The 22,435-nt window shown below is 40.3% G+C and overlaps 2 protein-coding genes across 3 annotated transcripts in view; one reads left to right on the top strand and one right to left on the bottom strand.

The window, feature by feature from the left end:
• Positions 1–5,873: 5,873 nt before the first annotated feature.
• Positions 5,874–22,009, top strand: LOC148346681 (uncharacterized). 2 transcript variants are annotated; one of them, XM_088325055.1, is made up of 3 exons: positions 5,874–5,997; positions 15,452–15,584; positions 17,313–22,006. In XM_088325055.1, exons 2-3 carry the CDS (start codon positions 15,477–15,479, stop codon positions 17,952–17,954), a joined length of 750 nt encoding a protein of 249 aa, XP_088181181.1. In that variant the 5' UTR covers positions 5,874–5,997; positions 15,452–15,476; the 3' UTR covers positions 17,955–22,006. The 2 variants fall into 2 exon arrangements, with proteins under 2 accessions (XP_088181181.1, XP_088181182.1); XM_088325056.1 differs by having other exon boundaries at positions 5,904–5,997; positions 15,455–15,584; positions 17,313–22,009.
• The window catches only part of LOC148346682 (protein EFR3 homolog B), a 34,140-nt gene continuing 30,733 nt past the window's right edge, over positions 19,029–22,435 (bottom strand). Inside the window, exons 21-23 of the mRNA XM_088325054.1 lie at positions 20,666–20,772; positions 20,505–20,554; positions 19,029–20,442 (exon numbers count right to left, since the gene is read on the bottom strand). Coding sequence (XP_088181180.1) covers positions 20,337–20,442; positions 20,505–20,554; positions 20,666–20,772 — 263 coding nt within the window. The 3' untranslated portion in view covers positions 19,029–20,336. The remainder of the gene's footprint in view (positions 20,443–20,504; positions 20,555–20,665; positions 20,773–22,435) is intronic.

Below are 22,435 nucleotides of genomic sequence, written 5' to 3' on the forward strand. Positions count from 1 at the left end.
AATGGTCCTGTTCGTGAATAATTCATCTAATTTTATAGATGATTGGATTCAGCTGCTTGGAGTGGTCGGGAGTCACAGTACCAAATTTGGCCGCCAGAGGGCGTTAGAGAGCCCTTGAAAGCAGACTACACAAAAAGAGATGTTTATCGATTTTGTTAATATCAATTGGGGGTGCCTTGACACAAAAAGACACTCCGGGGCGCCTAATGTACAATTGTGCAAGTATTCATAAAAATTCGTTAAGCCAATTTGGAGCCTATGAGTCACAAACCAACACACACATGAATAGTAATTCATTTGATTATTATTATTTTTTCAATATTATGTTCTTTTAATAGAAATATAGTCAATTGAAAAACAAATGTAACTAATGACAGTTTTGGTCATTATAAAGGATTATTTTTCTGTATTACACAAAATTAACATGGATCTCAAAATAAAGCATAAATAAAAAAAAACAGCTTGTACTTTCCCTTCCCCCAGGGAAAAAAATATAATTTCCTAATAATTTTTATCACTTTATGGAATGATTTTTATGGTTTTTTTTCCACTGGTAAAATCATCAGTAAAATAAAGCTATCTGACCGTTTTGGTCAGTGTAAAGTATTTTTCTTTATATTCTTTCTTGTGTTACCCCAAATATTTATCCCTAAATGGGTCTAGTTGTCACGAGACCGGAACAGATCGGAGGCGGGAGGCAGGAAGGGTGAACTCATTCGCGTTAACGATCAGTTACTTTTATTAGGGAAATAAAAGTCGTCCAACACTCAGGGACAAAAACAAAAACAGGCTTACAGGCAAACAGGAACTCAGACTAGGAATACTCACAAAACAGGCTTTTACTCAGAACGGGCAAGTACAGGTTTCCTCAAGTCAAACAGAACAGAATAATGCAAAGTAATGCAATGAACCCGCAACCGGCAATCCCCAAAACCTGCCCTTAAGAAGCACACACGCAAATTAGAAAATCTGCTACAGCCGGTGCCAAGGGGGCGGGGCCAGCTGGTCGCCACGGCGACCATGCTGGACATGACAGAGCCCCCCCTTTAAGGGACAGCTCCCGAGGTTCCAAAAAAAAGTAAATAACTACCTCGCACCCCGGAATGGGTCGACGCTCCCGATAAGGGCAACCCCGCTCCCTCCTCCGAACACGCAGGAACGGGGAGAGGCAGGTGCCGTCGGCGTAGGACGAGTCGGACTTGGCGCTCGGCAGGGGGGGTCGGACAGGCGATCGGCAGCGGAGTCGGACAGGCGATCGGCAGAGGAGTCGGACGGGCGATCATCAGGGGAGTCGGACGGGCGATCATCAGGGGAGTCAGACGGGCGATCATCAGGGGAGTCGGACGGGCGATTATCAGGGGAATCGGACGGGCGATCATCAGGGGAGTCCGGCGGGCGATCATCAGGGGAGTCCGGCGGGCAATTATCAGGGGAGTCCGGCGGGCCATCATCAGGGGAGTCAGACGTGCGATCATCAGGGGGAATCAGACGGGCGATCATCAGGGGGAATCAGACGGGCGATCGTCAGGGGGAATCAGACAGGCGATCATGAAGAGAGTCAGACAGGCGATCATCAGGGGGAATCAGACAGGCGATCATCAGGGGGAATCAGACAGGCGATCATTAGGAGAGTCAGACAGGTAAGCATGAGTCGGACAGGAAAGCAAGGGAGTCAGACAGGAAAGCAAGGGAGTCAGACCGACAAGCAGAAGAGTCAAACAGGCAAGCAGCAGGGGAAATCAGACAGGCGAACAGCAGGAGAAATCAGACAGGCGAACAGCAGGAGAATCGGACAGGCAGGCGAACAGCAGGAGAGTCGGACAGGCAGGCGAACAGCAGGAGAGTCGGACAGGCAGGCAGGAGAGTCGGACAGGCAGGCAGGGGAGTCGAACAGGCAGGCAGAGGAGTCGGACACGCAGGCAGGGGAGTCGGACAGGCAGGCAGGGGAGTCGGACTGGCAGGCAAGGGAGTCGGACTGGCAAGCAAGGGAGTCGGACTGGCAAGCAAGGGAGTCGGACTGCCAAACAAGGGAGTCGGACAGGCAGGCAGCAGAGTTGAACAGGCAGGAGAGTCGTACAGGCAGGTAGGAGAGTGGGACAGGCAGGCAGGAGAGTCGGACAGGTCGGCGTCAAATTTTCCCGGGGACCCCATTCGAGGCACAGCAATGGCCACGACGGGCGGGGCTGTGGTTCGAATGGGCAGGGAAGGTGACCTCACTGGGCGCTTGCCAAACGGCGTCCTCCAACTCTCGCCAAATTGTTTTGGGATCGTTCGCTGAATTCACATCTTGGCGGGTTCATTCTGTCACGAGACCGGACCAGATCGGAGGCAGAAGGCAGGAAGGGTGAACTCATTCGCGTTAATGATCAGTTACTTTTATTAAGGAAATAAAAGTCGTCCAACACTCAGGGACAAAAACAAAAACAGGCTTACAGGCAAACAGGAACTCAGACCAGGAATACTCACAAAACAGGCTTTTACTCAGAACGGGCAAGTACAGGTTTCCTCAAGTCAAACAGAAAAGAATAATGCAAAGTAATGCAATGAACCCGCAACCGGCAATCCCCAAAACCCGCCCTTAAGAAGCACACACGCAAATTAGGAAATCTGCTACAGCCGGTGCCAAGGGGGCGGGGCCAGCCGGTCGCCACGGCGACCATGCTGGACGTGACACTATATATATATATATATTTCATTTCCAAAAAAATGAATAGCACTCCTTTAAAAAGATAAAGTATATGAAATCACACTAATACAGTTGAAGTCTGATTTATTTGACATAATTTTTCTCTTTTTACCTTTGGGGTCCATGGCAGATCACACACACGCCGGTTTGCTGCCTGCGTGGCTTGCGACGCTGCACATTTAAAAGGGGCGAGACTTGGGCCGTACAGCTGGCTAGCATTCAGGGGACACAAGAGAGGAAGAAAACAAGCAAGGAGAAATGTGCATACTCATGTGGAGGTTACCTAGTCATTTATTAACGGGTTCAATTGAGCCAAATGTAGCGGAGTAAGAGTACACTTTCTTCTTCAAAAATCTACTCAAGTAAAAGTAGAAGTATATTGATTTACAAATACTCCCAGACAAACAAAATGTCCTAAAACTTACTCAAGTAAACGTAACCGAGTAAATGTAACTCATTACCACGAACTTCTGTCTCTGATGTGGTTGAGAATTCTCGCAGTGGATTCGCAGATTAAATATCTGGTCCGTGATGCTCCTTCCCTCCCTGAAACCCTTCTGTTGCATGGCTGACGAGAATTATAGTTCTGTAGATGGAGCATAGTTGAAGGTTTTCTTTATTTGGTAGCGTAATTACTGGTGATTTTGTCAATGTAGATGGCCACTGTCCTGTTGTCTAGATTCATTTGCAAATCTATGTCTGCCTTACTCTCCCCTGGGCCATAATTCTCAAAGGGACTATAAAAGACCCATTTTTTTCAATTAGGCACAGTGTAGTGTTCCTCCTCACAATCATGCAGATATATCCCAAAATATTCCACAGGCCATGGGCCTCGAGAAATCAATTTTCAAAGTCGAAAGTTTGACCTCATATCCCCTAGAGCTGTGACATCACCGGATGACTACGAGAACCAAAACAAACGGTGCATCCCATTGAAAAACAGACAGCGATTGCAGTAATCAGGGAATGCATAGCGCACATTTCTGCTAAGAAAAATTTAAACTTTGCTTAAGCCTCCAGTTTTTCTCCACCAATCGTTCACGGTTCGTCATCTATAGCTAGCCTTCCGTGTCCTAACTGGTTTAGCCCTTGTTAGCCATATCTGTGTTATTTTTGCCAGTTGGCCCCTTTTGGCTGCTCGCTATTTGTTGTACCATTGCTGCACCCACCTGCGACACAACTCCTTGGCATTCTCCACAAAAACTATTAAAACGGCTTTAAAACTCAAAACCTTTTAGATTAATTAACACATAAACCAATATGGTGACTGGCTTGCTAGGGTGCTGGTGTTCTTTCCATAATGTCACAGCTAAGGAAGTCAAAGATGCATTATTTTAAAAATTAATTGTGATATACCAATGACATATACTGTATATAAGCAGGGTTGGGTGGGGTTACTTTAACTTTATTACTTTCAATTACTTTTGGATTACTCCAATACCAAATATCCTAATAAAATAATAATAATAATAATTTCCTAGATTTTGTATGTTTTAGGAATCCCTTTTGGGACTGATAGTTTCCCTGTGTCAGGTGGTTGTAGAGCTTGGAGCAGTGTTCTGTCCAGTATGGTATAGAAATCAGTACGGGGAAAAAAAAACAATAAACAAGCCTCAAGGTATCACCACAAACACCACCAACAACCACAGTGAGCTTGAACCTGTCACCAAATTTAAATATCTTGGAGCTGACATATCAGAAGAGGGTTCAGAACCAGGAATCATGGTCAGGATAGCTCAAACCACAGTCACTTAAACACATGTGGAGCGACAGGAACATAGCAGTGAAATCAACCATCAGGCTTATGTAAGCAATGCTTACATCTTACTCTACATTTGTAAGTCATGGACACTTACAGCACAGCTGGAAATGAAAATCCAGAACATGGAGATGCGATGCTCCTGGAAACTTCGAGGCATCTGCCACATAGTCCTTGTGACACATGAAACGGTGCACAACACCATCAGAGGGCACATTGGACCCTACGAAGAACTCTTGTCAACTGTGGGCAGGGAAAACTGCAGTGGTATGGTCACGTGCCAAGATCTTTAGGACTGGCCAAGATTATTCGCCATGTCACAGTCCAAGGGACAGGAGGACAGAAAGACAGAAAAGGAATTGGACTGGTGCCAGCTGTGTCACAACCCAAAAACAGGCCTAGTGCTCCGGCAACCCGATAACGATAACGCTTTATAGGTCAATGCCGTACAAACTAATAACAATAAACTCTCAATAAACTGTCTAGGAAAGCGAGCTCTGTTGTGGGCTGGACAGCCTAACAACAGTAGCTGAGAGACGGGCACTGGAAAAGCTGCGGTCAATCATGGACAATCCATTGCATCCACTACACAGCATTATCTCCAGACAGAAGAGCAGTTTCAGCGACAGACTGCTGTCACTGTCTTGTACTATGGACAGACTGAAGAGATCTTTTCTTCCTCATTCCATGAGGCTCTTTAACTCTACCCGGCAGAGTAAAAGCCCACATTAAACCACACCACCTACATTGCATATTACCGAATTTTATTGCAATATGTATTCTGTGTAGCACTATTTAGATATTCTATATAACACGCTACAGTGGGCATTTGCACGTCACACTGGGTATTTGTATATTGTATTCTTTTTGCTTTATTATTGTATTGTTCTCAGCTCAGGGATGCTGCTGGAAATGTGAATTTCCCCTCGGGGATGAATAAAGTATCTATCTATCTAACAGCTGCCTTTAATCACAAGGGGTCAAAGGGAATGCACTGGCAAAGCCAAACCACCAGAGAGCAGTGTCAGCATCATTTTAAGCAGACTTGTTGAGAAACATGGCAACAATTTCAAGCATTTACAAGCACTACACCCAAAATTCAAGCACTTTTTAAACCTTGAAAACACACAATAAAATTCAAGCATTTGAATGCAGCAGGTCAACTGTCAAAATAACATCAGCACATATGTCTTGAGAGTTTGAATGTATAAGTGTGAAGTACATTGTAAAGTGCTTTGGGAGGTTTTCAGTGACTTGAAAAAGAGCTATATAAATGCAGTCCATTTACCATATCTTGGGATAAAAAAATGCTAGCAAGCATTCGCAGAAAAAGGACAGCTTGTTACCCCGCCCACTCTGAGTAGGAGATCCCTCATGTCCATCACACACCCCGAGGCCTTGCAGCGGCTCTATAAAAAGAGCTGCGAGAAAAGCGCCTCAACAGAGAGAAACAGGAGAAGAGGCGCAGAGTGACAGAAAGAGAAAAAGAAGTCGTAGGAGGGGAGGAAAAAATACATAAATACACGGAACAACAACTTAACATTCGAGAAAGGTAGGAATATTTTCTAGTTGGATATGCTTGCATTGGATGGATTATAGCTGTTGATCATTTGATTGTGGTTAATAAAAGCGTAAATTTCAAGGGCTGGGGGGTTGGGGGATTTACAACTCATTTGTAACCAAACTAGGCAAGAAGGATGGGGGGTGGGGGTGATTTGAATGATTCATGTCAGCGTTTTCCAAGCTTTCAGGAGCATCATGGACAAACAATGAAAACAGACCAAGAAATTACATTGGAATTCTGAGAAACATTATCCAAGGCTCAATCTGTGTATAATCGTTTATTCGTTTTTACAAATGGGAATATTTTTGGGTTGTAGATGATTAGAACAAGTCAAACTAGCTTTGCAAAATGTTTTTTATATAGTCTTTAAGTAATATTAGAAAACATGTTCAGAATCACCTTTATTATTATTGCATTTCTTCAACAGGAATATAGTTGCACTCCAGTTGAAAAAAATAAAAACAAAGAAATGTACAATATAAAGACTCGTGGATAGAAAAAACATAATGTGTTTACCTCTAACATAGAGTCTTTAGACCTGAAAAAAACCTATACACAACAGGAACATTGCACTCGAACTGGGATATTGCACTTAGTTAAAACCTATGACAGTACAAAAACAAATAAATGACTTTTTTGCAATAAAATACATCTCCAAATACAACACTTCTTCTGCATGACTGTCTTAGAATTAAGTCAAGAGCATCTAAAGTAAAAACTTTACATAACCGGGATATTGCACTTGAACGGGGATAATGCACGTAAAACTGTAACAGTAAACGTGACAACAGAAAAATCTTATGAAGTAGTATGGAAATGAAGTCAAGTGTAAATAGGTAAACAGTACAATGTAAAAATTTAACAGTACAAAAAAAAGAGTAAAGAATTTTTCTGCAAATAAAATACTTTTCATGCAAATAAAATATGTCTGCATAACTGTTTCAGAACTAAGTCAAGAGCAGCTAAAGTAAAAACTGAACATAACCGCTCTATTGCACTTAACCGGGATATTAAAAAACCAGGGTATTGCACTTATAACAGAGAAATTGCACAAAAACTGCCGTTTAGTGTGTTGATAGCTTTGGGTACTTTAGTTTTACCAACTGGATGACATTTTGCTTTCAGCTTTGAAATTCACGCATTTATAACAGTAAATCCATAAAAACATTTCACCATTTTTTCCTCATATTTAAAATTAATCCCTTGAGCAGGGGTCACAAACTTTTTAAAAGCTTAATTTAATCGATTAGTTTTGAAAATGAGAGCAGTAGCACGGCAGCGCAGTGGTTAGCGCGTGAGCAGCACAGTTCTGAGGTCATGGGATCAAACGTTGCATGTTCTCCCCATGCTTGCGTGGGTTTCCTCCTGGCACTCTGGTTTCCTCCCATATTTCAAAAACATGCATGTCAGGTTAATTGGCCGGTCCAAAATTGTCCCTAAATGAGAATGAGCGAGTGAGTAGTCTGTCTCTGTGTGCCCTGCTACTGGCTGGCAACCAGTTCAGGGTGTCCCCTGCCCGAAGACAGCTGGGATGGTCTCCAGCACCCCCGCGACAAGACTGAGGATAAGTGGTGCAGATAATGGATGGATGAAAACGAGAGCTACATTTTGTAACCAATTAGCCCGAACAGCTACCAGCTTGGTCATCATTTCTACATTAACAATTTTTTAACCTTTTTTTGGTAAACCGGAGTGCCCGAAGGAAACCCACGCAAGCACGGGGAGAACATGTAAACTCCATACAGGAAGGTTCGACTTAGAAGAGACCTGTCCCTGCAAAAAACCTTGGACGCTTCTTCCATAAATCATATAAATGAATGATAATATCTATTATCATTATAACAATCATTTGCTTAAGTCTCCCATTGTGAGTTTAACGATTTTCCTACCATTCTTTTCTTTTTAATCTGGTGTTGTGCGACTTGTAAAGAAAGGGAAATAATCTGAAAGTTTGTGTTTACATTTTAGACAATCGATATAAATCCTATCCATCGAGATAAAATGTTGTTACTATGGTGTTATTGCCACATTTGTCATGTTACAAGTTGGGTTTAGGTGGGCTAGAATTTGCTAGAAATCCAATTTCCTAGAAAATCACAGTTACTCTTTACTGGTGAGATTTTTGCAGGCTATTCAAGTGTTCTCGGGTGACCCATGCCCTAAAGAATGGGGGGGGGGGAGTAGACGTTGCAAAATATTTTTCTGGTAAAAATTCATTTCCTTTTTCCCTTATTTTGTTTTTTTTCCCCTGATAAATCAGATTATCAACCAGTCAGGATGATTTGCGGCGATAATTCGGCATTGAAACACTTTTTTTTGTAAGACAAGAGAAAAACAACAGTTATTTTGAAATGAATTAGTAAATTGATTTATTATAGAAAGGAATATTTACTTGTTTTAATTCCCTTTTTTTAAGAATTTTTATTCAACAAAAACGCACTACACAAAGTCTTCTTGTCTAACTGGCAGATATTTTGTTTTTTTTTAAGTAGTATTTTTTTTTTTCAATTGACCCAAACGGAAACTACAGTTATAAAATAATACATAAAAAGAGAAAATAATCTGCCAGTGGAACAAAAACATATATATGATTTAAATATCTGACTGTCTTTAAAACTACAAATTTTGACAGATTTTTTTTAGTTTTTTTCATTTTACAGATAACTGCTAATTTTAAACACTTTTCTTACTTTGCGAGAAAATTAAGCTGAAAAAGAACATACTGAAACAAAAGAAAAATACTTAAAATAAGTAAAATTGTTTACTCGTTTTGTGCATCTTTTCTAAAAAAGTAAATTTAAACTAAACAAATGTAGTGCCTTTGTATATTTTGAGAGCAAAAAAGAGGACTAAATTTTAACCAAATTAAGTTTTGTAGTTTGTGTTTGCTTTTAAATCTTATGCTAACATTTTATCGGCTCAATTTAGTGTTATTTGACTACAAACTACTTTCATTACATTACATTACGTTTACAGTAATACAACCGCAGAAATACTGCAGAACTTCTAGACGAATATTACAAAAATACATCTACAGTATTACAATACTATAAAAATACTGCAGAAAAACTACAAAAAAATTACAAAAATACAACCACAGTAATACTACAATGTTTTTTTTAATTGGGTCCTTGTTTTTAAGCACTGTCTTATTTTACTTTAGCTCTGAAAACAAAAAAAATACTAAATATTCTACAAAATACCACTACAGCAAGGGCGTATCCAGCCCGTTTTTAAGGGTAAATTCAACCCAAGCACCCCCAAAAACAATAGCATTTAAAACTCTCTTTTACTTTAAAAAGGACAGGATAGGCTTAGATATAATGAAAATCGCAATATGAATAAAAATGAATATACAAAAATATGAACAACGCAGCGTCAGAAATACCCCACTGCTTCGCTTCAGTCCATTTTATTCCTAGCACCGTTCTCTCCGCCTCCCCACACCTCTTCCACTCGGCTAGTGTCACTTGGGGCATAGCGGCGGAGTAATAATTCAATTAAACAAAAGGAACATTCAATTAATAAAAATGGCCTTGAATCTAACATTTAATTGATGAAACAGCCTTATTAAATAAATAGGCTTAGGCAAAATAATAATTAAAATGTTATCATAATTAAATTGCACATGTTATATCACTTTAAGTGAAATCAAAATAATGTTTTTAACCAGTCAGACAAACTGGGTTCCCAGCACTCCGAAAGCACTGAACCTAAAATCGTCTATTGTACTACAGTAATGCTAGATATGATCTGACTCATGGGGATTGATTATTTATCCTCTCAATAGCAGCAAACATTACTGCAGATGATTTAGGCCCAAGAGACTTGCCTGACCCTGAAAAGCAAAGGGTAAAAAAAAACAAAAATAGAGTAGCAGTTAATGTTAAAATGTTACAATGTGTTGCAGAGACCAAGAAATAGCTTTCACTCTGGGAGTTAAGAGTGGATGAGAAAAGGGTTCCCTTTTGAGTTGTTTTTGGATTGCAGGTGGATTTCAAATAAACTCCTTGAAAGACTGTCTGGTTTTACGCAAGACTTTTTCTGGGGTATGCAATAACCATTAAACAAAACGATGACAATAAAATGCAACATTAAGGAAGAGAATCATTCATTCATCATTCATGCAAAATTGTTATCTTAACCAAAAGCCACTAAAATTTTAGCTTCACGCAAATTACAGTGAACCCTACTAAATTCGTCCTCTTGTAAGACAGCAATAATCTTGATGGATGAATGAACACAAAACGCAAACGTTCATTGCGGTGAACCTCTCTATAAAAATATAAAAAGCTGTGGGAAAGAGAATCGTTTCTGCTCAAACTTGGACGCTTGTCAAAAAACTCGTGTTACGAAGTCTCGCATAACCAGGCTGACGTATTGTGTTGTTTTCTGTTTGCAGACAACACACAAAAAGAGATTTGGGATTGGGTATTTCTCACCCAGCTCAAGTTTAACTCCCACGAGATTATTAAGTTGCATGAAATGGATCAAACACAATCAGGGACACAATTATGGACACAATCAGTGCATACCTTGCCCTGAAAAATCAGGAGAAATGGCAAAAATGAGTCAGTGATTTACGTCACGCTTCAATTTACTGGAACCATGGAAATTCTTGTAGGACTGCAGGAGCCTCGAGGGTGTATGGGAGTTTGCCTATCCAGTCTACATTTGTTTTGTGGACTTTGAAGCGGCATTTGACATGTTCCTCTGGGATTCCTTTAGGGGGTGCCCCGGGGAGTACGAGCTATAGTCTTATCTGGCCCATGTGGCCCCTGTCTGCATTGCCAGCAGTAAGTTGGATTTGTTTCCAGTGGGAGTTGGACTCCGCCATGGCTGCCCTTTGTCACTGATTCTATTCATAACTTTAATGGACAGAATTTCTAGGCGTAGCCTTGGCGGGGAAGGAGTCCGGTTTGGAAGCCTCAGCAATGCATGTTTGCTTTTTGCAGATGATGAAGCTGTTGACTTCTTCAGCTCTGACTGGAGCGGTTTGCAGCAGAGTGTGAAGCGGCCGGGATGAAAATCGGCACCTCTAAGTCCGAGACCATGGTTTTCAGCCGGAAAATGGTGGCATGCTCTTTCCGGGTTGGGAATTCGATAGTCTCCCAAGTAGAGGAGTTAAAGTTGCTCAGGGTATTGTTCATGAGCGAGGGCAGGATGAAACACGAATTTGACAAGACATATCAGTGCAACGTATGCAGTCATGCAGACCCTCCACTGGTCTGTTTTGGTGAAGAAGAAAGAGAGGAGCCAGTTAAGGTGGCTTGGGTATTTGATCAGGATACCTCTGGGACAACTCCCTCGGGAGGTGCTCCCAGTGTGTCCTCGTGTCCCAACAGCAAGAGGCCCCGGGGACGAGCCAAGACACGCTGGAGAGACAACGTCTTCAGTTTTGTCTGGATACGCTTCGGAATCGGACGAGCTGGATGAAGTGGCTGCCGATTGCTAGGGCTGGTCTTCCTTGCTGCCGCCACGACTCAACCTCAGATAAGCATGAGAAAATGGATGGATGGTTGAAAATATCTAAAATGTGCTGCTAAATTTTAGGATACTTGATATTTCGTTTTTCAAACTTATACTACTGATATTTAAAAGTCTCTCCTGACTAAACGTTAGATCCTAAGCCCGAACCGAAATTTGTCAACGTCAAGCTCAAGTTCAGGTTCGGGCCGCACATCTCCCTTGCTAACTTCTTTTTTCCATAATTATTCACGCGTCATTGTTCTTTGTTTTTTCGTGGAAGATCTGCACGATGGATTCTTTCCCCCTTTTGCGCTAACGACACTATGTCCACGCGCCCATTGGCGCCCTGAGCACTCGGTGGGCCTGCGAGCCCAGCGGTGTGAGAGGCGGACGGAATCCGTTAAGCAGTTTCTCCACAAAGAAAAAGGCATTGAGGGGTGTATAATTAGAAAAAAAAATCAGCAAGAGAGAAACCCTCCTTCTCCCTACTTCTTTAAAATAGAATATGAACATTCGAGTTTACTTTGGGCTGAGTCCTTCAAATCAAGTTAACGGATCAGGCTCAGGCTGGTTAGGAATTTTATATCCGTGGTCCGTGTGGAGTCAGCCTGGATTTTTCAGACCCGATTGTGCCACTAACCATGACTCTTAGCACAAAAATGATCCGCACAAAAATGATCCTCAAAAAAACATTTTAATTTTTTTTCCTTAAAATTACTTGACATTCATGGTAAAAATAATATTCCTGCAATTTGTACATATTAAAAACAACTGGTGACAGCACTGATGCCGGTAAATGGTAACCTTACTTGCCCTCCCTTGCTCTAAACTCAACTTATCTTGCTAACTATAGAGGTGGGGTCACCAATGCAAGTAGTCTGCGGAGGGGTTTTGAAAATAGTGATGGGTGATTGTGATTTTCTCAAAATATTTGACTTCTAACTGTCATGATGTTTTACTGCTTGACCCTACTTCTAATGATTACAACCTTCTAATGAAACAGAGGGAGACTTTCTATGTGTTCAGTTATTGTCTGGGTTTGTGCAACACGACGTGTACAAACAAGCGCTGGATTTGAGCAATCCCGTTGAGGTTTTAGATTACAATAAGACTGATAAAATCAAATAAAACAGAATATAATGAGATTGTGAGTACAGAAAAAGCTGTGATGGTTTACAATAGTGCTTTCAAAATGGCTCATAATAATTTATATGCCAAAGGGTTGGAACACAGCGTGTTATTACAAAAACATAAGTCAGTGGAAAATTCCCTGAATCCCAGCTTCACCAGTCCAAGCCGGGTCCAGGCTGAATCCTGCTCGTGGTTTGATAAGACTCAAAGACCTCGCTCCTGACAGTAAATCAGAACACCACTTAGAACAGGGGTGGGCAAACTTCAGCCTTTGGGCCACATGTCAGGCTCTCTCATCCAGCCTGTCAAACAAAAATGGTCAAAATAGAATGGCAATATATACAAAAGTAAATAAAGGACTACTAGTACAGAATTTTTTGGGTCCCAACTTCGTCCCCGTTGTCCGTTTGTGCAACTTCAACAAAAACACTACTTCTGAAATACCGCAAAACTAAATATCAAATGTAATGCTTAAAACATGAAGCTCGTATATCATTTAGCTATCATTCTGAAAAGAAAAAAAATACTATAAAATTACAACAAAAATTCTACTAGAGAATATATTTTAATGTATATAATATTATACTCTAATACAAAAATACTACTACAGAAATATTACTTGAGGAAAAACAATAAAAAAAACTTTATGAAAATACTTAAGAAATACTTTTACGGGAATACTGACTCTTGAAATACTACTGCAGAAATACTGCACAAAAACTAGAAAAAATGTCCAGAAATACTACAAAAATGTTAAAACTATACAACAGTAAAAATATCAATTGTGTCAACTACTAGGGTCATAAGTGCACCATTTACTGTGATGTGTCTTGGGCAAGTACAGCCTGGTGGCACACATTCCTTTCCAGGCCAACAAATGTTTCATCCATCCATCCATCAATTATCTGCACCGCTTATCCTCAGTAGGGTCGCGGGGGTGCTGTTGCCCATCCCAGCTTTTTCGGACAGTGGGCAGAGGACACCCTGAACTGGTTACCAGCCAGCAACAAATGTTTCCACCCGGTTCAAACCAGGGACATTTCACATGAAAAGCAAATGTGCTAACCCCTGCATGACGGATCTGGAACACCTGTGCTCAGGATTTGGCGCCAACAGCCAGGACAGCTGATTGGCGCACCCTGTCCATTTAAATCCTCAGCTTCAGGAAACAAGATGTCTGATAGTACTATGCTACCTGTTGCCATCTGCTCAGAAAGCCCGTACCTCCGACTCTTTGCCTGCCTCCTGTTTTCTTCTACTTGATCTCCGTTGCCGACCCGTTTCCAAATTTGCCTACGACCTGCCCTGCCCGTCTGATTCCTGATCACATTTCCGAACACAACGACGCCCTTCTTCTCCAGCCCCGACCAACAACACGACGATTCCGCCTGTCTGCGACCATTCCCGCCAAGCCTTCGCCCGCCTGTCAAGCTTAGTCAATCCGTCAAACAATGGATCGAAGAATCACGCCTTGTCATTCCTTCCTTCCAATAAAAACCAAGAAACGAGTGCAAGTGACTAACTAAATGTCCAGTTGAGTGCTTAAAACTGAAACTTCTTATTTGCTTAATTGTGAATGTTTTAAAATGTATTTGACGATACCAATTTATTTTAAAACAAATATAAAGAAATTTAACATGTGGATGTCTGCCATGTATATATATATATATAAATGGTTTCCAGGATGACCCCATTCGGCAACAAACTTCAAATTGTTGCCCACCCATGACTTATAACAATATAGACTGTATAATGACTAAATGAATGGATGCATTGAGATAACGTGAATAACTATAGTCAAAAACATGGATAATCATAAGGTGCAAAAATTACCACGACATTTTTTACTTGATTAAAACGTCCTGATTGAAAGAATGAAAAGGATATAAATGGAAATATTATACAATTATGACTATATACTGTATGCAGTGACACATTTCAAATGGTAATAGAGTTGTCACGACCAGCACAAATAGTAGACCGCGTAAGGTTTCTCACAAATTTATAGGGGAAAGGCAGCGCCGGCAATCCAGTGCTTGCTGGACATGGGAAGCAAGTCGCTCATACAATCTGATCGTGATCCGAATACGGAAGTGGATCTTCCGTAGCGGCAGATGGCGGTGTAAAGGACGGAAAACAGGTCAATAGCCGGGACGGTAGAGCAAAAACGTGGTCTGGGTCAAAAACGGGTCGTAAGCCAGGACGGAAGAGCAGATGTGGTCGGGATCAAAAACAGGTCGCAGCCGGAGACAAACGAGGAGATCAGGAACGGACAGGTGGAAAAACGGGTGCATAAACGGGACAGGCGGGAGTCGGGGTCAAAAATGCTTGCCTTGTAACAACAGAGGTTCGCTGACGGACTGACAACCGGAGAGTGACAGGACTGGGCTTACAAAGGGACAGGGAACCAATCAGATAGCCCGCAGCAACTGGCGCCAAATGAGCAGGCACAGGTGATCCAAATCAATAATCATGACAACAGTAAACGTTTTTATTTCAGAAATGCAGATCAAACTGGTAGCGCTCAGCTTCCAAAATGTTGGTGAACCCTACACCAGTAGTTTTATTGTTTACTGTGCAGGAATTAATCATGTCAATGCCAATTAATAACAGCTAAAAAATTGAGCTGTTAAACACAACCATATGTAGTGAGTTACGACATTTCTCGCTTTATGTCCCACCCTGGACATTGAGTAGCAAATTCGTTCAAATCACCCTCCAGGTGCTGCCTGAGCCAGCTTTTTAATTAAAATGTAAACGATACTGTGTTATGCACAAAGATTGAACGCTTTTAGAGCAAGAGTTGATGTACTAAAGACGGGTTCTCTCACTGCTTTTGCAGCAGCTGCACATCAGACATTTGGAGCATGAGGTCTCCATGTTGGCTGTCGCTGGTTCTGCTGGCGTTTATGTGCATCCCGACGTTTGCGTCAGACTGCTCAAACTGCAAAAAGGTCTACAGCGGACAAATGCTGGTGAGTCGCAAACACAAAATATGTCACGAGAAGTCGAACAGACCCAAACGAAGGACACAAGGAAAGTGGTCTAACCCCACTAGGGGGCGTTTATTTAAACAGCAACATACCATGACAAAATATGACATTCAGAATTTGTTTCATACAAATTGATAAATCAGCTTCCTTAAAAAAAGCCTATTTGGTGGACTTAGCATCAATACCCGTTTCAAGAATTAATTTGAGTTTTGGTTCATTAGAGTGTTCTTTAGTTTATTATCATTTTTTTAAATATTTTCTTATTTTGAGGAAATCTAGTCTGTTATACAGTATATTTATTATCAAGGCTATTATTACACTTGATAAAAGTCCAAATTAAATGCGAAATTATTAAAATCCTTCAATAAATTTAAGTGGAACATTTGGCTGATAAAATGATTGCCTTTTTGTTTGTTTAGTGGTACTTATTAAATTGTAGTTCAATTAAAAAAAATCTAAATCTAAATTGGAAGAATTATAAAGTGTCTTGGATACTGATTGAACATTATCATGAAGAGTAAATTTCATATATGAAAAAAAGAGAAAAATACACAGAAAAACTGACTTTAATGGGTTATTTTATTATTTGAATAAATTTTAACTCGTCTGTTGAAACTAAAAAAGTCCTTAAATAAGCAAAACTTTCGGATATAACAGATTATATTTTTATATTATCAACCATTATTTTTTCCTTTTAGTAAAAAAAATATATACATTTAAATGAGATCAGATATTTAGAAAACAACTCAAATTGAGCAAACTGTCTCAGACGGCAGAAATATACATACACACGCCATGAAGCTCTTTAACTCTACCCGGCAGAGTAAAAGCCCACAGTAAGCCTCACCACCTACATTGCATATTACCGAATCTTATTGCAATATGTATTCTGTGTAGCACTATTTAGTTATTCTATATAACACGCTACAGTGGGCATTTGCACGTCACACTGGGTATTTGTATATTGTATTCTTTTTGCTTTATTATTGTATTGTTCTCAGCTCAGGGATGCTGCTGGAAATGTGAATTTCCCTGCGGGGATGAATAAAGTATCTATATATATATATATATATATATATATATGTATGTGTGTGTGTACACACATACATATATTTTAAGTATTATTTTTCCTGCAATTATAATTAGATATAAATCCTTGATGAGCAAAATCATTGCCCTTTGATTTTACTTACTGTATTTATGGTAAAAAGCTGGAAACTTTTTTTCCAATGAAAGATGAGGGTTCAAGTTTTCTCTTGATAGGTCTAATGCCTATATAGCTACAGAACTACATTTTCTGTAGGTCTTCAATAATGAGTCAAAATTTGGCTTACACCCACACTTCCCATTTTGGAGAAGTGTCTGGCACTGAATGAGTTATACCAAAAAATTATATTCTTAAATGCTTTTACCTGTGAGTGAAGGTTGAGGAATTGCAGACACACAACAAGCCCTTTGATAACCATTTGAACCTTGGCGTAAATGACATTCCAGCTATAGTAAAGGCCATTGACCTCGACTCCAATTCCTCTGATACCATCGCTTTGATTTCCCCCTGGTGTAAAATGTCAACTTTTGACTTCAAACTTCCCCTTTAGGTCTGAGCAGCAAGAACTCAGAATATTAAGTAGTTCATTTTTTCCAGATTGCAAAAATCAAGAACCAGTGATTGAAATACGGTGTGTCTGTCCTCTGATTGCTTCCCTGCAGGCCTGCCTGGAAGCCTGTAAATCGGCAAGCCAGACCGAGCCTCCGCGTCCAGCCACACCCGTCCCCAGCCAGGAAAACGAACTATTCGACGGCCTATCCAAGGTCAACATGTCTGAAACTGACACCAGGACCAAAGCAGACAGGCGGCGTTCCTATCTGATGGAGCACTTCCGCTGGGGTAAACCCCACAGGAACAGAACCAAAGATCCCGCACAGGGGTCACACAATGCCAAGAGGGCGTACTCCATGGAGCACTTTCGCTGGGCTAAGCCCCCTGGAAACACGCACCCCGGACCTAAGCTGGGACATAGAGGCTCCAAGAGGAGCCCCTACGCCATGGAGCATTTCCGATGGGGAAAACCCGCTGGACGCAAACACAAACCAGTCAAGACCTTTACCTTACCAGCAGACGGGGGAGGCTCCTCGAGCGTTCCTTTCCGGCGTTCGTCTCGCAGGCATCCCAGCAGCAAGAGGAAGGCCTATCAGTTGCCGGCCAGGCTGCAGGAAAGGAAGCTGCGTCTACAAAGGGGGACGCGACTTAAAAGCAACACAAAGAAAATCAGCGATAAAAATCCGCAGGGATTGCTGACCAGTATTTTCACAGATATCCTCCTTAAGGATGTGCAGAGGATTGTTGGATGAGTAGCTGGCAGAAAGGCGGGGCCAATTTTTGCATGTGGCTATCAATAAAGAGCCCATCTAGTAATTAGCATGTTAATGGACAGTTAAGTAATTCGTGTTTCCCCGTTTCAAATGTTTTTACTGAGCTAATGTGAGTGGTTCCATCACAGCTTCAGGCCATCTTCCGTCCACCATCATTTGACCTGCAAAAGCTAAGCTTAGCTGTAAAGAAATTTTTTATATATATATATATATAGATATATATATATATACAAAAATAATAATATAACATTGCACTTTTTCTATAGGGCACAAGCAATGTAGAGTACTAAAACGTGATCTTATCCATTATACACTCTTTAAATGTATGGTTATATCAATGGGTGATAAGAATTTGATTTCGTTAAATATTATAACTGGTTGTATTTTGTAGTATAGTTATACAATGTCCTACAAATGTGTTTGTCTTGCACCTCTGAAATACAATCTGACGGTCAGAAAAAGCAAGGAAGTTTTGTTGAAAAACAAAAAAGGTACCAGGTAAAAATAACTACCAGTAGTAAGATACTCATTTTTTTGTCATTTTGTCAGAAGTAAAACTTAAAAAAAAAATTACATAATAACAAATACATTTCTGGGGTAATTATTTATATTATTTTACTAGAAAAAGTTAGAAATTTGGTAAAATAGTACAATTAAAAAAAATCTGACGTATCACTTTGTTCCTTCTTAGTTATTTCGTATATTCTTTTTCGGTTCACATAAATAAAAAAGTTGACATTTTTATGCTTCATGTTTATGTACGTAACCAAAAGTTTGATTTTCATGTTTTACACAACAAATAGTTCTAGTTCTATTTATATATAATTCTAGTCTGTGCTTTTAAACAATACAATCCAGGTAAACTTGTTTTAACTTTAAATTAAAAATTTAGGTAACATAAATCCTAACTACCTTAAGGCCCTTCATGAAAACAAACTTGACACACTTGGTTAAACTCTCCCATAAATGTTTAGTAAATTCAAAAACACTCATCCAACATTTTTTGCATGATGAGTCCGAGTGCCCAAAAAAACAATGGAAGGCCAAGCTCAATTGTGGTCGACTGGCAACTTTTATTGTACAACTATCACATCACAGGAGCATGCAACGGCAGGTAGGACACACCGACCACTAAGGCATTTTTCCTTTCACGCTCTGCCAACGCCCCCAAAAAAACAAAGTAAAGCTGCCTTTGTCATCCAATTTTTAAAGTGCAAAGTCAACATAACGAGACTTGGACTGACACGAGCACTACGCTGGAAACTGAGCTATTCAGTAATAGACGGGGAAATGACGAGTAATTTGGCTCATTGGCACTCGAGGAGAGTCACGTCGTTTTAGAATGGCAATCAGGACGCTTCAGAAACAACTCGGACGACAAAGTGTAACAAGTCAAAACCGCAAGTGAAAAAGAGTTTGATCTCAGTTCTGGACAAGAAATAATTTTAATCACACGGGACAGACACCTATATGACGTGACATGAGGCGGTTTTCAAGATGAGCAAATAATAAAAGACAGCACCACAACAATTGGGATCGTTGGTTCACACACATGATCCAAACACAAATGCAAGTGCTACCCACATTTGGCAGAGAAACCGCTTCATTTGTCTTTTAGGATGTTGCATGTTGTAATTTGAGGTGATAACGGTTACCAAATGGATGCTTAATTTGTCGCCTTATTTAAAAAGGGGTTTCCAGCTACCTTCAACTTATCTGCAGGGATGGTTTCGAGTTGGCAAGATGCTGCTCTGTTTGGAGGTGTCAGCCCACGAGTGATGAGTCAGGACACTATGGCAACAAACCTCGACTCCCAAAAAACCTGAGCGGAAACGGGCCGGTTTACCATAAAAAGCATATTTGCAAGTTTTAATTTTTCCTAGGTGGTCTTTACATATTTCAATTTGGCGCCGACAAGCAGCTGTTAAAATGTGAGTTTCTTTATAATATTTTTATACACGCATCGGAACGCACAAACCTACATACTTGACTGGACATGATTTTAAAGATTGATACAGTTCTATGAATGTATGTATTTTTGAGAAGGAAGACAGCAACTTGTTATGAGCTGTTGAGACATTGTTTTCAGACTGTTAAAAAGGAATGTGAAATTATTAAATGCGGGTAAAATACCGTGGTATGATGGGTATCACTATTTGTTAGCACTAATAAAAAAATAATAAGGCTAAAAGAAAATCAGTGCAGAGGATGGAAAAGATTGTCCAAGATTGTCCTACATGGCGATCTGGAGGAAATTGTGGCTTGTTATTAAAGTGTTTAGCTTGCAGCAGCTGCATGTTTTTTATCCCGTTCCCCCTCAAAATGTCCCCCCCCAAGGGGAGGATAAAAAGTTGAGTAGCCTCAATACACGCAAAGGTCGGGGAACTTCATCTCGTAGATGGGCACCGAGCGAGTCTGACTCTGGCCATAACCGGCCGTGATGGTCCCGGACGGGCTGGGCGGGGGCCTGCCAAGAGATCGTGTCATTATCCTGGAGGCTGACTAATATAAATAATTTCTGTCTCTCACCTGATAGTAATCTCGAAGATCTGGTTAAGTTTGTTTTGCAACAGTGTAGCCTGTGCAAATTAAAACAGGAAAACTGTGTGTGAGACTTACAGCTGGTATATAGGGGGTCCAAAAACAAGAAAAAAAACAAAGGAGGTTTTGAAGTAGAACAAATGTTGTACCCGAGCACCGCAGTGGGCAGCAATCTCCTCAAACGGGGCTTTTTGGAACTTTTCCACTACTTGCCTCCTCCGTTCCCTCTCCTGCTCCTCCATGCCAACGCTGTCCACTAGTAGGAGACAAAAACAAGCCAACAATTGATACGAGGTGGAAACGTTTTCCTGTGGGAGCCGTTAAACTTATAAGAATAGTCTTTGCAATGAATCCATCCCTCCTTCATCCATCCATTCATGTATCCATCAGTGCAACCGTCAATCCATCCCTAAGTCCTCGAAAAGACAGCAACTCTGCAATTTTTTACCAGGGTTTGTACACCTTTTCATGGCTAAATTCAAGGCACTTTTCAAGCATTTTAAAGCCAATTTTAAAATGTTCCCAGAACCTGCAAAGGAAATAAAATCAAGCACCGATCAAAAGAATGTTTTTTTTCTTTACTTTGATGACTAAAATAAAGTCGCCATCTTGCTGTTAGCTGTTCCTTTCTATGATCTACAATATTTTTGTGTCAATGGGCTACCATAAACTGACATGCAATCTATCATTCTGCTTTAACAATGTACATGCAGCTTCAATACGTCACACTTGTTTAAAAACACGAAAAGCCCTCTATAGGTGTTGGTTAATAATTGAGTTGAATAGGAATGGGTGGCACCAGGCAGCAATTGCCCTAGACTCACTACAGGAAATGGTGCCCCTATGAGCTGAGTGGTTAAGGGATCCAACCAACCTACCCGACCCACAGAAAACAAAAAAGGAAAGTACTAATATATATATATATATATATATATATATATATATATATATATACATACATATATATATAAAGCAAAAAAAAGAGCAACTTTTGGACTCCTTTTAAAATTGATTGTTCTGACGCAGACTGCATTTAAGCTTTCAATCTTAGGTATTGCTGATATTTTGCTTTTAATCTACTCATTTTCATTTCATTTATTTCATTCATTATTTCATTATTCATTTTTTGCGTATTTTTAAAGGGCATGTGTCTAAATTGGTTAAAATTCTAAATAGTAATTATTTTGGCATTTTATCATTGATTTAAACCACTGAATTGTTAATGTTTTCATTTTTATTCTATTGTTTTGCATTTTAGAGATTTTGTGTTGCTGTTAAGACTTTAAATCTGTTGAGTGTGTGAAAAGCTAAAATTTTGCGCTATTTTACAATTATTTTCGATCTGTTAATGTGTTAATTTATATTTCATGTATTTTTTGGGGATTCCCTGCGGAACATATGAAATAAGAAATCACTGTATAATTTGGTTCAGTATGTTATCATTGATAATAAATTCATTAAAAAAAATGAAAGAATCAGCTCAGTGAGCAGAGCCAAAAGAGACGGTTTTCTAAATAGAGCGGTCCTCTTGGGTGCAAACAGTAGACGCTTCACATAACAACGCCAAAATGACAAGGCATCCAAGCAGGGTATCATTGTCATTTTCACACACCTTTTTTCTCTCCCTTCATTAATTGCGTGGTCCATACAGTCAGATTCCAACATAAAAATTCAATCATTTTCCAGGATTTCAAGCACCCGTACGAACCCTGTTTTCTAAAACGGCCATTGTTATCATTACATTTGGGTTTGATTCCAATTTTTCACACTCAACTGTTAAAACACAGAACTATAATGCAGGTCAGGCCCATTTGACACTCAAGCTGCGACAAGATTGTTTGAATGACTCAGCGTATCTCGAGAAAAGGCATCGCGTGTAGGTATTTGTCTCGTGACATTAAGTGTCGGTTGATGTGAAA

This window comes from Urocampus carinirostris, chromosome 20, assembly GCF_059441175.1.
Source record: "Urocampus carinirostris isolate Australia breed hairy pipefish chromosome 20, RoL_Ucar_1.0, whole genome shotgun sequence".
Lineage (NCBI taxonomy): Eukaryota > Metazoa > Chordata > Actinopteri > Syngnathiformes > Syngnathidae > Urocampus > Urocampus carinirostris.

Coding starts and splice junctions, on each gene's coding strand:
- LOC148346681 (XM_088325055.1), top strand. CDS start 15,477: ATGAGGTCTCCATGTTGGCTGTCGCTGGTTCTGCTGGCGTTTATGTGC. Junction 15,585..17,312: donor TCTACAGCGGACAAATGCTG/GTGAGTCGCAAA, acceptor GCTTCCCTGCAG/GCCTGCCTGGAAGCCTGTAA.